Source organism: Tinamus guttatus, unplaced genomic scaffold (assembly GCF_059628265.1).
Source record: "Tinamus guttatus ecotype Peru unplaced genomic scaffold, ASM5962826v1 Tinamus_guttatus_pri_ptg000240l, whole genome shotgun sequence".
Classification (NCBI taxonomy): domain Eukaryota; kingdom Metazoa; phylum Chordata; class Aves; order Tinamiformes; family Tinamidae; genus Tinamus; species Tinamus guttatus.
Window position 1 is genome coordinate 186474 of NW_028288774.1, and position 15176 is coordinate 201649.

The 15176-nt window shown below is 34.0% G+C and overlaps 1 protein-coding gene across 2 annotated transcripts in view; it reads left to right on the plus strand.

Moving 5' to 3' along the window:
- The window catches only part of FUT8 (fucosyltransferase 8), an 88287-nt gene that overhangs the window by 48245 nt on the left and 24866 nt on the right, over window positions 1-15176 (plus strand). For both annotated transcript variants that reach the window (XM_088525704.1, XM_088525705.1), the window contains 2 exons: window positions 3401-3515; window positions 13497-13734. In XM_088525704.1, coding sequence (XP_088381830.1) covers window positions 3401-3515; window positions 13497-13734 — 353 coding nt within the window. The remainder of the gene's footprint in view (window positions 1-3400; window positions 3516-13496; window positions 13735-15176) is intronic.

Genomic DNA, 15176 nt, shown 5'->3' on the forward strand with positions numbered 1-15176 from the left:
CCAGAACTGGAGCACGTGGCCTGATATCACTCACAGATGCCCTATACAGAGGCAAAACAATTTCTGTGCATTTTACTACTCTGTTTATATCTCTTAGATCATGTTTGCCATTTGTTACAGTGGAATCTTGAGTAGTGTCTTGTGTTTAACGCCAGATTATTTTTACATTTGTCACTCCCAGAATGCGTCCTTTGCTTCTCCTTTTCATCAGCAGTGAATATTAATTCATTGAGCCAAGCTTACAAGTTAGTGTATTTCTGTGTGCTGGCTTTATCCTCACTGCTGTTCTTGTCTCAGGATGAGAGGAAGCCCAAAGCAGGAATGCACAGTTCTTTCCACAGAGACTTTTAAGAAGTTCATGTAATTAAATCCAATCTACACTGTAGACTTCTGAAGTTGAGATGAATCCCACTGTAGGAGTCTGAAACCAGTGTTGAATAAGTTTATATGTTATAATACAGGTATTCAATCTCTCTTTTTTTTTTTTTTCTGGTTAAATAAAGGTAGTCTTTAGATTGATAAGATTGGTTTCATTGAAGTAAAATGTAGGCTTATTTTTTTTAAAATATGGACATTGAAAGCAACTGTGCAAGAGAAAACATACAAAAATGTTTCTACACTTTTTTGCTTGTGTTCTTAGTGTACTGGAAGTGTTGGCTTAGGGAATAAAATGTTTTTGTGTTGCAGAATGTTCTTCTTCATTGCTTCTGATCCCTAGGAGGTTCTTTCTTTCACCTTTGAGGCCTGGCTGTCTGCTCCTTTCAGTGTAATCTTTCAGTGTTCCTGCATGAGCTTCAAGTTCCCGGCTCCATGTGTGGGTGTGCTGCAGCCTGTGCTGCTTGCTATCTCTGAAGTGTACTTTTCCCTTAGGATGCACAGGAGCTCCTAAGTGAGGGAGCAGTCTCTTTCTCGATCCTCATGATCCATCTTTCTCTCTCTCCTTCTGAAAGGAACATAGATTTAAATGTAAATCAAGTGAGGTAATTCACTCTGAGAATCACAGTAGGGTTTTTCTTTGTGTGTGTGTGTTTTGTTTCTTTTCCTTAGGCTTTTGCTATTCTGTTTGGAAGAAGGGGATTTAACAAGTTGCTGAATATTTTTTTTGTTGATCATGAGGTCTAAAAAGTTGTTGCCTGTTACCTTAGATAACATTGTATGTGGTGATGCTAGTATATATGCACACCCTATCTAACTATGTGTGCAGGTGTATATATATATATATTTATATATAATGTGTGTGTGTGTGCATTACATACACACACATGCATGTATTTATGTATTTAATATATATTTATTGTAATTGAATATTTTGGTTAAAAAGCCTAGTGTTACCTCTAGGTACTCAGGGCAGTTTGAAGGTCCAGACTTCATTATGTGGCAAAGTTTGTACAGGGTTTAACAAGGATCTTTTGCAAGACAGCCATCTAAAGGAATTGGCTAGTGTTTTTCTTCTTTTGAAGAAAGTGTGCTGTGCTGTATAGAAGACTTGTTCTTTTAGAGATGATAGACATAATGTTTCTGAGACTCTGGGAAAGAAGCATTATTGGGTTCCTTTAACCTGCCATTGTGCAAATGGTCAACTATTACTATAGATTCTTTATTGTTTGATGCATTAGTTAATATTTCTTGGTTATATTATGGAGATTGTGTAGAGGAAATAAGCACTACAACAACAGCACTAATTTAAATTGGCTTAATCTATTATACAATCTATTATGTAACCTCTGTGTGTTTGCAATTCCTTATCTTTATTGTTTTTTTTTTTCCAAGAATATGAACATTTTTGTTCATCTCTCAAACTCAGATGTTCTCTTGAAACTGAACAGATGCCTGTCTTGGTTCTTTTCAGTTATCCTGTGTTTTTTTAATCTTGTGAAAATTTGGTAGAGGAGGTAACAGTATTTATGTTAGGCAGGGTTCCAGTTTGTGTTCCTACATGCTTCATCTGCCAATTTACTTCTACCCATGATTCAATTTAGTCCTTCGACCAAAGGTGAACAGTATTGTTTGAAAGCCAAACAATTTTCTCCTACTTGATGCTATAACAATTATATGGTTATTTTATATGGTTATAAACCTATAAACCCTAAGCCTAACCCAATCGTTACATGATTATTTTATAACGTTTTCAAAAATACTGTGCCTGAAAGAGTTACACATCAATACTGAGATTTTCGTCCTCTCCAAATGTATGTGATCTCCAAATGTATTCTGAAATGTGGGATGATATTTTTAAAATAGCTAAGGAGGATTCCATTACACCTCAAATTTAGAATTAAATAAGAATATTTGTTATTTTCCAGTTTTATTGTTTTAAATTATGACTCTGGAACTTGGATACCAGACACAACCACTGAATGCGTCTTTCATGCATGGATGTCATGCATTCAAGACAGCATTCATGTCATTTGCTTTGTTCTTGGTGCATGACAAGAGAGAAACCTTCTCTAAGGTTTAAAAATAAATAAGAGAGACCTAAAATTATTTAAGAAGCCTGATTTTGGTGGGTTTACTTACATGGATTAATCTGAACATATCCTTAAGTGAACTGCTGAATTAATGTAAAAATTACCAATTTTATACTGTATATACACCTTCATGCACTGTTTAATTGGTTAAAGGTGCTAATGAAATGATGTAACTCAGCATCAATGCTAGGTAGTGAGTCTGCCAGTGATTTTGGTCTATGATATTCATTTCTACATTCTAGTTAATAGTGGAAAAAAATTAATTCTGAAGCAGCTAAAGGCTAGATCAACATATTTTGAGGTTCAACACTTCATTCAGTAAAGAGCTCAGTAGCAATTGAATGTTTCATGGATTGATTTTCTTTTTTATTTTTCCTCAAGCCTGTAATGCTTTCCATAAATTGGAAAACACTGCTTTAAGAAAAGTAAAATCTGTTCAGTTATTTGTATGCAGTCCATTGCAGTAGAACTACTGAATAATTAATTCTAATCGTCCCTAAACTGTGTTTATGTTTTACTTTGAATACTGCACATCTGTAATAGTGATTCGAAGCTACTTATCCGGTGATACTTCTAAGTGTTTATTATATGCAGCCAGAGCAGGATATTTCAATCTTAAAGGCCTAAATGTGGTAAAAGAAAATCTAAATGCCATGTAGTATGAGAATAAAATGCAAATATGAGAGTACTGATTGATATCAAATGAGCATTATTACTACTGAAGAATTTGAGTTTAATGTTTAATCTAACAACAGAAAATGGTATAATTAGTATTCCTGTTCATCCTACATAGAAGTGTTATGCCTGTCTATTACTGACATAAATTAAACATTTTTAAGTGGATCAGTTGAATGGAAATGTCTGTTTCATTTTTCTTTCATATAACCTCCTAATTTAATAGTGTTAAGACTAGTTCCTGTTGTTGTTTGTAGGTCAATAATGACTGACTTGTACTACCTCAGTCAAACAGATGGAGCTGGAGATTGGCGAGAAAAGGAGGCCAAAGACCTAACAGATCTGGTACAGAGGAGGATAACTTATCTTCAGGTAAGAGGGGATCAGAAGGAAATGGTATAGCACTAAAATATGCCTTTTTAATAGAATAATTAAATTATAGTTTTCAGTGACTATTTATAGTTAAAAATAGCTATTTACAGTTTTATTTGTAAGCAAGTAAAAAATACATATTTTTATATTATTATTTTATATTATTATTTGGATTCATGATTTCTCTAGGACTGTATTGTGCTGTTTGGGTTCTGTATTTTTAAGAGTTAGACATGTGTTTTGTATTCCGTGTTTGTTTTGTTTTTTTTAATCTTTACACTATCAAAATGCATGCATGCATACATATGATGTTTAATATATGAAAGTCATTTTGAAAAATATGAGTATTCATGATTGATATTTTTATAGTAAGTTATCCGGGCCTGAACTGTTTCAAGCACTGTGGGATATCTCACATGCGTGCATATGTGTGAGTTCATAAAACCTTTATATAATAAAGGTGTGTGCATGTGTGTGTAAAATTTAAACCGAAACTCGATCTAAACATTTGGGGATTTGCATTCATACCTGAATGCATGCAGCTTTTTATATAGTGATGAAAAAGATATTTGATGGAGTCTGTTGTGTGTATATGTATTCAGTTTCTTCTTTCTCACATGTGCATACCTCACTGCTGCATCCCTACTGCCTGATTTTTCTTCCCCATTTAAGCAGCTAACTCTTTCGGCCAGCTACTCATCATTTCACACTTCACGCTTGATCTTTGGAACCTCCTTCTTCGTTTGCTAAATTTAAAAAAAAAAAAAAACTTCATGAAAACAAAATATGTGCAAATAAAAAAATAACACGGAAGATATCACATTGTTGTCTTCCTTCAACTCCTCCTTCAAAACTGTTTCTGATTCCTCCATTCTTGATGTGACTGCTTAACAATGGTGCATTATAAGTACTAACTACCTTCCATGCTGATAGATACAATCTTTCCGTACTGTGCATTTCCCTTTCTCTACTGTTTCCATTTGTTGGCTTATCTAAACATGTACACTTGATCATCTTTCCATTTCGTGTCTTACAGTGTTCAGGGTCCTAATTCAAGATTTAGATCCCCAGGTACATAAAATGAAATACAAAAGAAATGGAGGTCTTAAGGAATGAAAGCCCCAAACTGAAGCATTAAGCAAACACTTGCATTGTTTCTAATGAGATTGATACAAATTTACTTCTTGAGAAAGGAGTTGGGAACCCAATTAGCTTCTCCTAAAATTCACTTAGGCATGTACTTATTATGATGAATGCCTTTCCATTCTATATAGGTCATTTATTCTCATTTAATGAAAATGTAAAAATAATAATAAACGAGTATAGCAGAAGTAATTCAAAGATGCTAGGTAATGAAAATTGGGGAAGTTGTATTGCCACTATGCATCAGATCCAATTTTCATTGAATACATTAGCCAGTTGTTTCATATGGAAGGATCTAGGAACTATACTGAAGGACCATACGCTTCCTTTTACTTCAGGTATAAATCAAGAAATGATGATGCATGTTTTCCAAAAACTGTAGGTCTAGCTTTGGTAAATATTGACTTGTTCAGCAATGTAACTATTTCCTCAAAAATATCACTAAATTCTTGGCTTTAACATCAGGAACATATTTCAAAAGTTAATTGGGTATTTATGATCAGATATTATTATCCTGTTTGTTCTACATCTTTCTGTCAGTTTAGAATTTGAAGTATTTGGTCTATAGATGCTCAGTTGATGTTATACTAAAATAGGAAATAGAAATGTGTGGTGAGCCATCTCTCATTAAACTGTTCTTCCTTTCATATACTTCGTGATTCTTTTCATTCATCTCTTTTTCCAGAGTAAACATTTTTTATTTTCTCAGTTATTCTTCATGTGCAATTTTTATTTATATTATTTATGTATTTTTAATACTTTTATTTTGTTCTTCCTGATGTTTTCTGTGAACAAGAATTCTTCACTAGGCTTCTGAGCTGAATTTTTAATCTTGAAGCTTTTTTCTTCCACTGTATGTATTTTAATTTAGTTATCAATATAACATTCCACTTGTCACGTGATTATTTTGGTTAGTTTCTTTTGCAATTCTTGACAATATTTTCCAGAATTGAATAATTTGAGTAATTTTTTAGGTATTTAATGCAACTGCTTTATCTTTTACTATTTTTTCTGTTTTTGATGGATGAAAGTAGCAGTCCTACTGGGCCAATGAGAGGCCATTTCTGGCCTTTAGCATGATATTCGACCATGTTTTGTCTCTTATTCCATACCTACCTTGTTTATTTGAAGGTTATTTATTAAAAGACAGAAGTAATTTTATATGAAAATCAAATAAGTTCTACTATAGCAAAAAACTAAAATATAATCCTAAGAGGAGAGGATGATTTAATGCCTAAATATGTTTATGAATGATGATTTACCTCCAGGTCTATATGCTGTCATTGTTCATATAATTGACTCAAGCCCTGAGGCCTGGTAATTGAATGTGTGCAATGCATCTTAGAATCGCCCAAAGCTGGAGTGGAGATATAGCCTACTCTTCAAGGCTAGGAAAGGTTGTTTCTAATGAGTGGTTACAGTCTCTGAGATAGGACATTCAAATGTACCAATTACTATCATTTTTCCCTTGTTTTCTTGCTCCTCCCTGTGCAACAAATGGAAGGGTGCAAATTCTTCCCTGTGTGTCTGTGCACAGAGCTGCACAAGGACTTTTGGGGCTCCTGTATGATTATTGTGAAGACTGAAATGTCTCCTGTCCTGATGACTTTTGCAAGGAATCATCACAAACTGGAATATGTCTGTGATGATATGGCTTGAAAATAAGTTGACCTGTTTTCCGATAATTATGCTTAAAAATACATGTGTGGATTTCATTTTGGAAAGTATAGTGCTAGCTGGGAGTAGGTAGTATAAAGTAATATATGGCCTGAAACTACAGCTATGCACCTCTATTGCTTGTAAAAATGGTATAGAAAGCAAAACGACAACTTCCTTTCTCCCACACACATTTAATTCCAGTGAGAACTATGTGGAACATATTAATAAACTTATTTTTGGTAAAGAGTAATAATGCAGTATAGTTTTACTAGGATATGTTGAGTAGTGACAGCTGCATTATTTTGGGATATCTAGGGAAATCATTTAGTTGAATGATTGTGAGTAGAAACGACTGCTGCTTCATTTGGATGGCATTACCATAAATGTGATTTAATGAGGCAAGCTTTAGCTAGCTCCCTGTAGTAAGAGGCAATGCTTAAAAAGCTAGGAGCTTTTATTTAAGCAGAAGACCTTAATTTCAGAAATGTTTATCATCAAACCGTAAAAGAGAGTGTGCAAGAGAAACTGAGTATTTAAACTTAGATGAGAATCCTATGGTACTGTATATTCTAAAAGTCAGATGGAGAGAGTAAATGACAGCAGTTTCTTTTATTTGTTTATTTAAGGAAGTTTGTGATTCAGTGTTCTGGGCACTTTGCCATCATATGTTCAAAGAAATATGCCCTTTACAACTGGCAATCTTGAAAAATACAAGCTTGTATCCTCCAGTAATTCAAATCTAAGTATTATACCTTTTCCTATTTGTTCTACTTTAGTCAAGAAACAAATGGCAGTTGTAGTTTGCTCTAGGAACTGATACATTCCAACTAATTTGAAACAAAACTAAAAGTAATTTCCTAAGTAGAAAAATTCTCTTAGAAAATTCTGCATCAGTACTTTACATTATTTTATTCAAAAAGGGGGACTCTGACTGAAGGACTTGAGCACTTTGTGCTTGAGGGCACAGATCTGGGAGAAGAGACGGTTTCTCTAATGGGTGGACCCTGTAGCACTGCTGCTTTCTGTGGCAGCCAGCTTCCTCAAATGCTTTTCTGAAAGCTTTTTAGCATTTACTGCAAATATATATAATCCTGAAAATATATGTAATTCACTCAACAAGTAAAATGTCATCTATGCCTCTTCTAGTTTCTGAGTAGAGATGTAGAGATAAGCATAGCACATTTTAATAGTCTTGTCTTGAAATGGTAAAGGCATGATTATCGAGACAGATTTTTTTTTTTTTGGTCAAGGAAGTTTTCTATACTTGATCGACTTCAGGTTTTGTCTGAACTGAACTGAAAATTTGTTGCAAAGCCCCAGAGATCTTGTTCTTGCCCCAGGGCAAGCACTGTAGTTTGAGAATCATGCCAATCTTCCTCTTCCTAGGCCCTCCCCAAAACCATTCAGAGGGTGATTTAGTTGTATTTGCAGTGAACTCTTACAATGGTTTCTCAAGAATGTTTCTGATGTCATATCTATATCCTTTATTTTATTTCATGGCTATATATTTTAGTTTGAGATTACCGCTTGGAGTTCTTTGGTAGATTTAAATTTACATGTGATTATATCTGTAAATTCAGCCTTTTGTTCGTTGAGTGGTCAGAGGGTTTCTTTTTGCTTTTTTTTGGTTGCACACCTCCTTGGCACTTATGGGTTTTTTTTGTAAACAATTTATTATTTCACTGTGTATTGAACAGTCTTTACTGTTTGATATTATAAGCTCATCTGTATTTTCCTGTTCTTTCCCCATTTTTGGCAGATTGCTGAATTAATTACACAATATTGGATGAGTGATTTGATTTCTTCCCTGTAAAATTAAAAACAAAACAAAAAATTAAGGATATGGATGAGGCTAAGCATTTTAAAAAGTTGATCTTTGGCAAATTGAAAAGGGCCTGAAGTAAAACAAAAGAATACATGAAAAAATAGTTAGCAGATGGCAGGCCCATTTTTTTTAAAAAGACATTTTGAAAAGGCTTAGAAAAGTGACTGAATGCTGTCTGCAGTTACATTATTGTGAGAAAATGTAATTAAGATTTATCTTTTGAGTAGGTCATCTTCTGTAACTGCTTAGTAATTGAGTATCTAAAAGTATGTTTTTAGGGTAATAACAGCTTTACTAAGTATGTCTGCTGTCGACATCTATATAAAAATGTGTCCAGAATTTGTTAATAGTTGCTTAAGTAACATAAAGCAGCTAGTCCATCTACAGGCTGGGGTGTACTCAGTGAAGCTTGTTTCCTGGGGCAGGGTAGGTGAGAGCCAGAGGACTTAATATACATACATGCTAGTAACAGTGTAAAAGATCAAATACGATTATTTCTGACAAGGGAAAATAAAATTTAAAAAAATCTTCCAGCAGTCGGAAGAAATTTCTTCTAAGTGCTTTATTCCCCAAAGATGTAGGTGGAGCCTGTGTGGAAAGAACTGATTACAAATGGTAGAACAAGGAAAGGGGAATAGAGGACTGTGAGAATTACATTTGTGATAACTAGTATTCCTTTGTTTGGAATCATTCACATCAGAAACTGGGATTTTCCAAAAAAAATGGGAAGCACTGTCTTCAGCACTCTGTGTAGCATTAATCAATAAATGATTTATTGGAATATAGAAATGGACACTGTTGTTAATGACAACCTGCCTACTCTGCTCTGATTACTTTCTTCTGATTCATAGGATGATAAAACATTACTCTAAACTTTTTATTATTAACAAACAGCAGAGTCATTTCTCCTGTAGTAAAATATATGTTAAGCAGTACTTCTGACACCTTCCCCCTCTGAGCCTGCTAACTTTGTGAATATCCCAGCCAACACCCCTGAAGAAGGGTATTCTGAGAGACCATTATATCCACCGTACAAGTAGAAGATGAGGACCTGGAAATTATCCTAATGTTATCTTTGTTCCAGCCAAACAATGGCAGGGTATGTTCCCAGTCACTGAAACGTAATACGCTCTTGAACTGTGAGAACCGATCCTGGCATGCTTTTGACTTGTGCCAAGTGGTTTTCTTCCAGACAATTCTTTGGCACTCTTTGAGATTTAGCACAAGGCCCTTTTCATAAAAGCACTGCATGTGGCCGTCCTGTTTTAAGAGGTTAAGAGAGTTTAATAGTATTGATGGAGGCTCTTCTATGCCAATAGAGTTTGTCTTGAACGCATTTCATTTGCTAGTACAGATGTAGCCTATGTTTATATATTTCAGATTATCTTATTTCTAGCAATTTGGATTTTATTTCATTGTGTTAAAATAGCACTTGCTGTTGCTGTGTGCTGTATGTAGTAATCCGAATTTGAAATACTGTGAACTGTAGTTTTGGAGCCATTAAGAGAATACTGTGGCATTTCATTATCCTTCAGTGGTTTACCAGCTTCTTAGTGGAGTACGTTTTCCTTTTGCTCAAGAGCATTGGTCGCCCAGTAGGAGTAGGAAATGAAAATGAACTCATAGTAGAATGATTCGTTAGAGAGCATTAGACCTATTTAGTAGATGTATGTAGGATTCTGTCACTAGCAATCTGGTCTGTTATTGACATTCTTGCTCACTATACCATTTAAAATATTGTGGCTTGTAAAGGGGAAAGATAAATATCCACTGGGGATAACTTTATAATTTCCCTCTAAACTTTTTTCTTGTTTTTCTTTCTTTCTTCTTTTTTTTTTTTAAACAATAAAACCATTTTATAATATTCTCTCCAGGGTTTTAGTCTCTCTCCTTTTGTGTTTAAGTTAGATTTAGAAAAGTAAAGTAAAATACATTGTATTCCAGGCTGTTTATTTCAGCATATCTAGATTTAATGCCAACAGTATTAAATTCTGCAAATTTTCTGCTTAACAGCTGAGACAATTGCAGAAGAAGAATCTTAAAATATTAGCTCATACTCCAGTAATGTTATCTCTGGCTGAATATTAAAACTGTACATTACAGTCATGTGCACTGAATTTCAAGAGATGTACATGGGGAAAGATAATCCTTAATGCACTTACACACATGCACTTGGCTAACACTATTGAGTAACAAGGTCTTGTAGTTACCACTGATAATTCTATGAAAGCACCATTTCAGTGCTCAACAAAACAGTTAAATTGAAAGTTACAGCAGTGGGCTACTGTACAAATCCATGGTGCCTCTGCATCAAACATACGGTGTGCAGTTCTAGTCCCAAAGTGTCAGAAAGGATATCACAAAGCTAGAATAGTAAGTGAAATATATGAACCTGGTATCCGTGAGAACAAAGTAAAAGCAGATCAAGACTTCAGTCTGAGTAAGAGATTGAGAAGGGATATAATACATAAAGGCCTATAAAATCTTGAGTACCCTGGAGAAAGTAAGTAGGAAATGACAGTCTGCTCTCCTCTAAAGAAGAGATACGTGAAGACAAGACTCTACTACTATGCTGTTCTTGAAGAATTAAGTTTAATGTTAAATTTAACAAGGCATAAATATTTTGAACAGTCAGTCACAGGAATCTGCTTCAGTCTCATTAGTTGTTTGGGAAGATTTATACTGTCAGTATTTCATTGGTGAACCATAGGTAACTAGAAAGAGCTTGTAAATAGTTTTATTCAAAGATCATGTGACGTTCCTTTTCCTTACAGCTTTCAAATGTTTGCATTTTCAAGAGGAAACGGGCATTTGAAAGTAGCAGACTATATAAAACATAAACTATCAATATTAAAAAAAATCAGAGATTATCCCTCTCTAAATACTTATTAAAAAGTTTCTTTCAGCAAGAATCTTTGATGTGTGAAAGGGGAAGCCAGTCTTGATACCATGCTTTATGGTCCTGCTGATATCTAAAGTTCCTTTTTATTCCTTTTGTGGGGAAAAAACAATAAAAATTGTGGTCAAGATTTTTTTACGTCTGAACAAAAGTATCTTGCAAGGTGATAATATACTTTCTAAAAAAATGAAATAAAACACAGTCTAAGCCTAGTGATTCCTAGTGACAGACTTGCGCGCCCTATATTTTGACAAATACATGCTACAGATACATTGCTAATGTTTACCTCTGGACAAAATAGAACTGAGGTTTAGTGTCTAGCATGTCACATAATAATATTAAAAATCTCCTGAGAATTTATACAGAATCCTGTATAAAGCATGAAATTTTATAAGGAGCCGTTAAAACACTTAGATGTGTTTTTGAAAAATAAAACAGATAAAGAAATACAAGATAAATGTTTTCTTCTCTCTTTGCATGTTACTCTATCTGTTCTCTCTTGCCATTTATGACAACTTTCCAAATGGCAGAAAGAAGTTGCCTAATTCTTTTTAGGCTAGATACTTCAGTTAACCACACAAAAATATACATTGTCTACTCTAGTCATTACATACAAAATAAGCATGTACATAACAAAAGAATGACTTGGAATGATATTTTAAATAATCTTTGAACAAATGTATTTGCAAGTATATTTGCAAAAGAGATGACAAAAGAAAAACATATTTCTTGTTTTTAGAATCACAGGAAACAAAATAACTCTGTTAAATGAATCTTTAGCATTTTATTTCCATTTAGTATACTAATCTGGTACTTGTGATGTCTAAATTAAAATAATTTCATTAATCTATTACGAAGTTAGTATATAGAAGATAATAAAGCTTCATGGTGTGTCAGTATGTGAGGCCATCAGAACCACCAGCAAAATAATGTATACATGTGGTTTGGTAAATCGAGTATGGATTTTGCAGGTATGGGCAGATAATATGAATATGTGTTGGAATACAGTGAGTTTCTCCTTTTTGGCTTACTGAAACATTGCCTATTAGCTTGCATGTTCACTTTCACTAGACGATTAAGGTGATTTTAATATCCTCTAAGTCTTAGGAGAGAGTGCTTTTAGAGATTTGTGGCACTTCTCTGATTCTTATTTCCTTAGGTAGATTTGTTATAGAGAAATTATGGCAGAATTTAGGGCTTTTCTACACCGTGAGAGTTATCATCAGAAAAAGGTTTTATTTGCACCTGTCAGCGTTGAACTTTGTGGCATGATGTAAATATGTCTGTAGATTTAGATAGGGAGGATTTCTTTTTGCCAAGAAATTCTTCCTCTAGGAGCTTACCTGCAATATTGAAAAAACTCTTCATCTGCTCAAAGGCTGTAGAAGGTCAGTTTATTATAGTCTCAAAGTTATCAATTAGATTTAGTCTCCAAGTTAACTGGTAGATTTGTGATAGCAAGAGTGCAAATTTAAGGAACAAAAATTAGGACTGGATTTTTTTTTTTCATAGCTAGTTACACTCTGAAACAGATATTTTTTTCCTTAAAATGAAAAAAGAGTGGCATTCAAATATTGAACTTGCACAGTTCATTTTCTTTCAGATCTGAACTATTCTATCCTCTTTTACACAAATGCACATATTTAAATTTTTACTAACTCAAAAATATCTTGATTATCTTTAAGATTACCTAAAGGGGACATCTTGATTTTCTAAAAGGTGGTCATTTGACACTGGAAGGTACAGCCCAACCCGAAACTAGCTACTCATACTAGATATTTTTTAAAAAAAGCTTTTTGATAATGCAAATGTGATGTCTGGAGGAATGCAAATATGAATATGCACACTGAACTATTGGATTTTATGGAAACAAAAACTTGTGGAGGTTATGTTGTTGTGTTGTTCGCATACCTAAAATTATTTTAATATTTTATAACTTTCAATGTAATCAGCATTCCTCTTCTAGATGCATTTTTCTCCTTTGTTACATAATATATTGGACTGTTGTATTGGACTGTACTGGGAAGTCTCTGTTTTACTATGGAAACAGGCAACATTTTTCTGGATAAGTCAAGTTCACTGAAAGCGAGCTAACAAACTTGGAAAAATTGAGAGAGAGCATTCCAGCACTGAGAACTTTGTTAATTAAATGTGAGCCCTGAGTCCAAATGTTAGCTTATTCTGACAGATTTACAAATGAGGAAGTGATTTTAAATCTTGAAGGTATTTTATTTTACATTAGGTTAGTGAAGTATGTTCAATAGCTGTTCATGTTCACTGTGAAGTCTTAACATAAAATTTTCATTGAACTGAAGCTTGCTCATTCATTTTAACAGGAGATGCATTATAGCAGGATGACTTGTGCGATTCATGACATTTTGTCAGTATTTTCATGCAGAAGTATGCCTTTGTGTATATCTTCCCCTCAACTTTGCTCTTTCATCCATGCTCACAGAACCCTAAGGACTGCAGCAAAGCTAAGAAACTCGTGTGTAACATCAACAAAGGCTGTGGCTATGGCTGCCAACTTCACCATGTGGTCTACTGCTTCATGATCGCGTACGGCACTCAGCGAACACTCATCTTGGAGTCTCAGAACTGGCGCTATGCTACTGGGGGCTGGGAAACTGTTTTTAGGCCTGTGAGCGAGACGTGCACTGACAGATCAGGTGCCACCACTGGACACTGGTCAGGTAAGACCAATAGCCCAGGTAGTTTTTCTTTGGTTTGCGCAGATTCTCTCATGTAGAAGTATTTTGGTAGCAATTTCTTTAATTTTATGTGGAGGATAATAACTATGCCTGGAATTGTATACATAAGCATGCTTTAAATTCTATTTGTTCATTGTATGGGAGAACTGATATCCTATTAAGAAAACACTACTGCTTTGGGAGAGATTCTTTTCTTAATGCAAAAACTATCAGTCTTCAAGTGTGATCTTTCAGCCGTCTGCCAGAATCTGCTGTGAGAGAGATATGAATTCAATTTTTGTGGGAGGATAAGGAGAGTAGTAAAAAGAGGCTATGGATGATAAACATTATAAACATTGATATACCAAAGTATACTTGAAATAAAAAAGGAAAAGAAATGAAAAGAGAATAGTATCCAGTAGGCATTCAGGCACCATCAAAATTGTGCAATATTGAAATAATTTTTAAATAAAAAGTAATGATTTGAATTTCAGGTTCAAGATGAATTGTTCAAGATGTAAAAACAATGACAACATTAAATACTTTTTTATTTGCAGATCAGTAAGCTGATCCATTTTTGCACTATACTGAACACTTACTGAAGGGCATCCATGTTCAGAAGTATTAGATCGGGTAGCTGTTGTCCCAAAGTAAACAGAATATCCGTTTCAATGGAAACCTTACAATCAACATTTTGAAGATTTATTAACACAATTGTAAACTTCGTGTGGTTTTGTCATTTTTTTTCTTATGTATTTGAGACTTTCACTTATTTGTCAAAATTGAGTAGATATACAGCAGAACTGGAAATAAATGGGAATACCCTAGCATTTTCCTCTAAATTTATGATAAATACTAGTAGGAATTTTTGAATGAAATTTCTGCACGGGTATTTTTATGTGAACAATTGCCAGCTTTTTTTGAATCTTTAATAGATGTTATTGACCAATCTCTTTTGTTCAGCATGCCTATTATTTTTTCGAAGCCCGTAATTTGAATATTGAAGTGGCAGTTCATAAATGTTAGAATAAATGCAGGGAAGACACACTTGAGAGTGCAATCTATTGAATCTTTATTTGATCAAAAAGAGTACAAACTGCTCTTACCCAACACTAAATAAATTTATTAAGGTCTCAGCCTTCACTGGTAAATGTAGGTTCTCAAGAAAAAAAAATAACAACTATAGCCCATATAAGCTAGTAATGGGTAGAAAATTGGCTAAGCTAGATGAGGGAGAAAAACAATTTAGAGATAGGAATGAGTAAGGGAGATACAGCGCTGCTGCCTTTTAGGTTATTGCCTATTTATTTATTAGCACTGATACCTATTTTGGTTGTTAGCATGTGGTACGATAATCACAGAAATAAAATTTGACTTAGTAACTCTCTGCTTAAGGATAGAAAAGTAGGACTTGCTATTTTTTATTAATATCTATGTTATTTTGT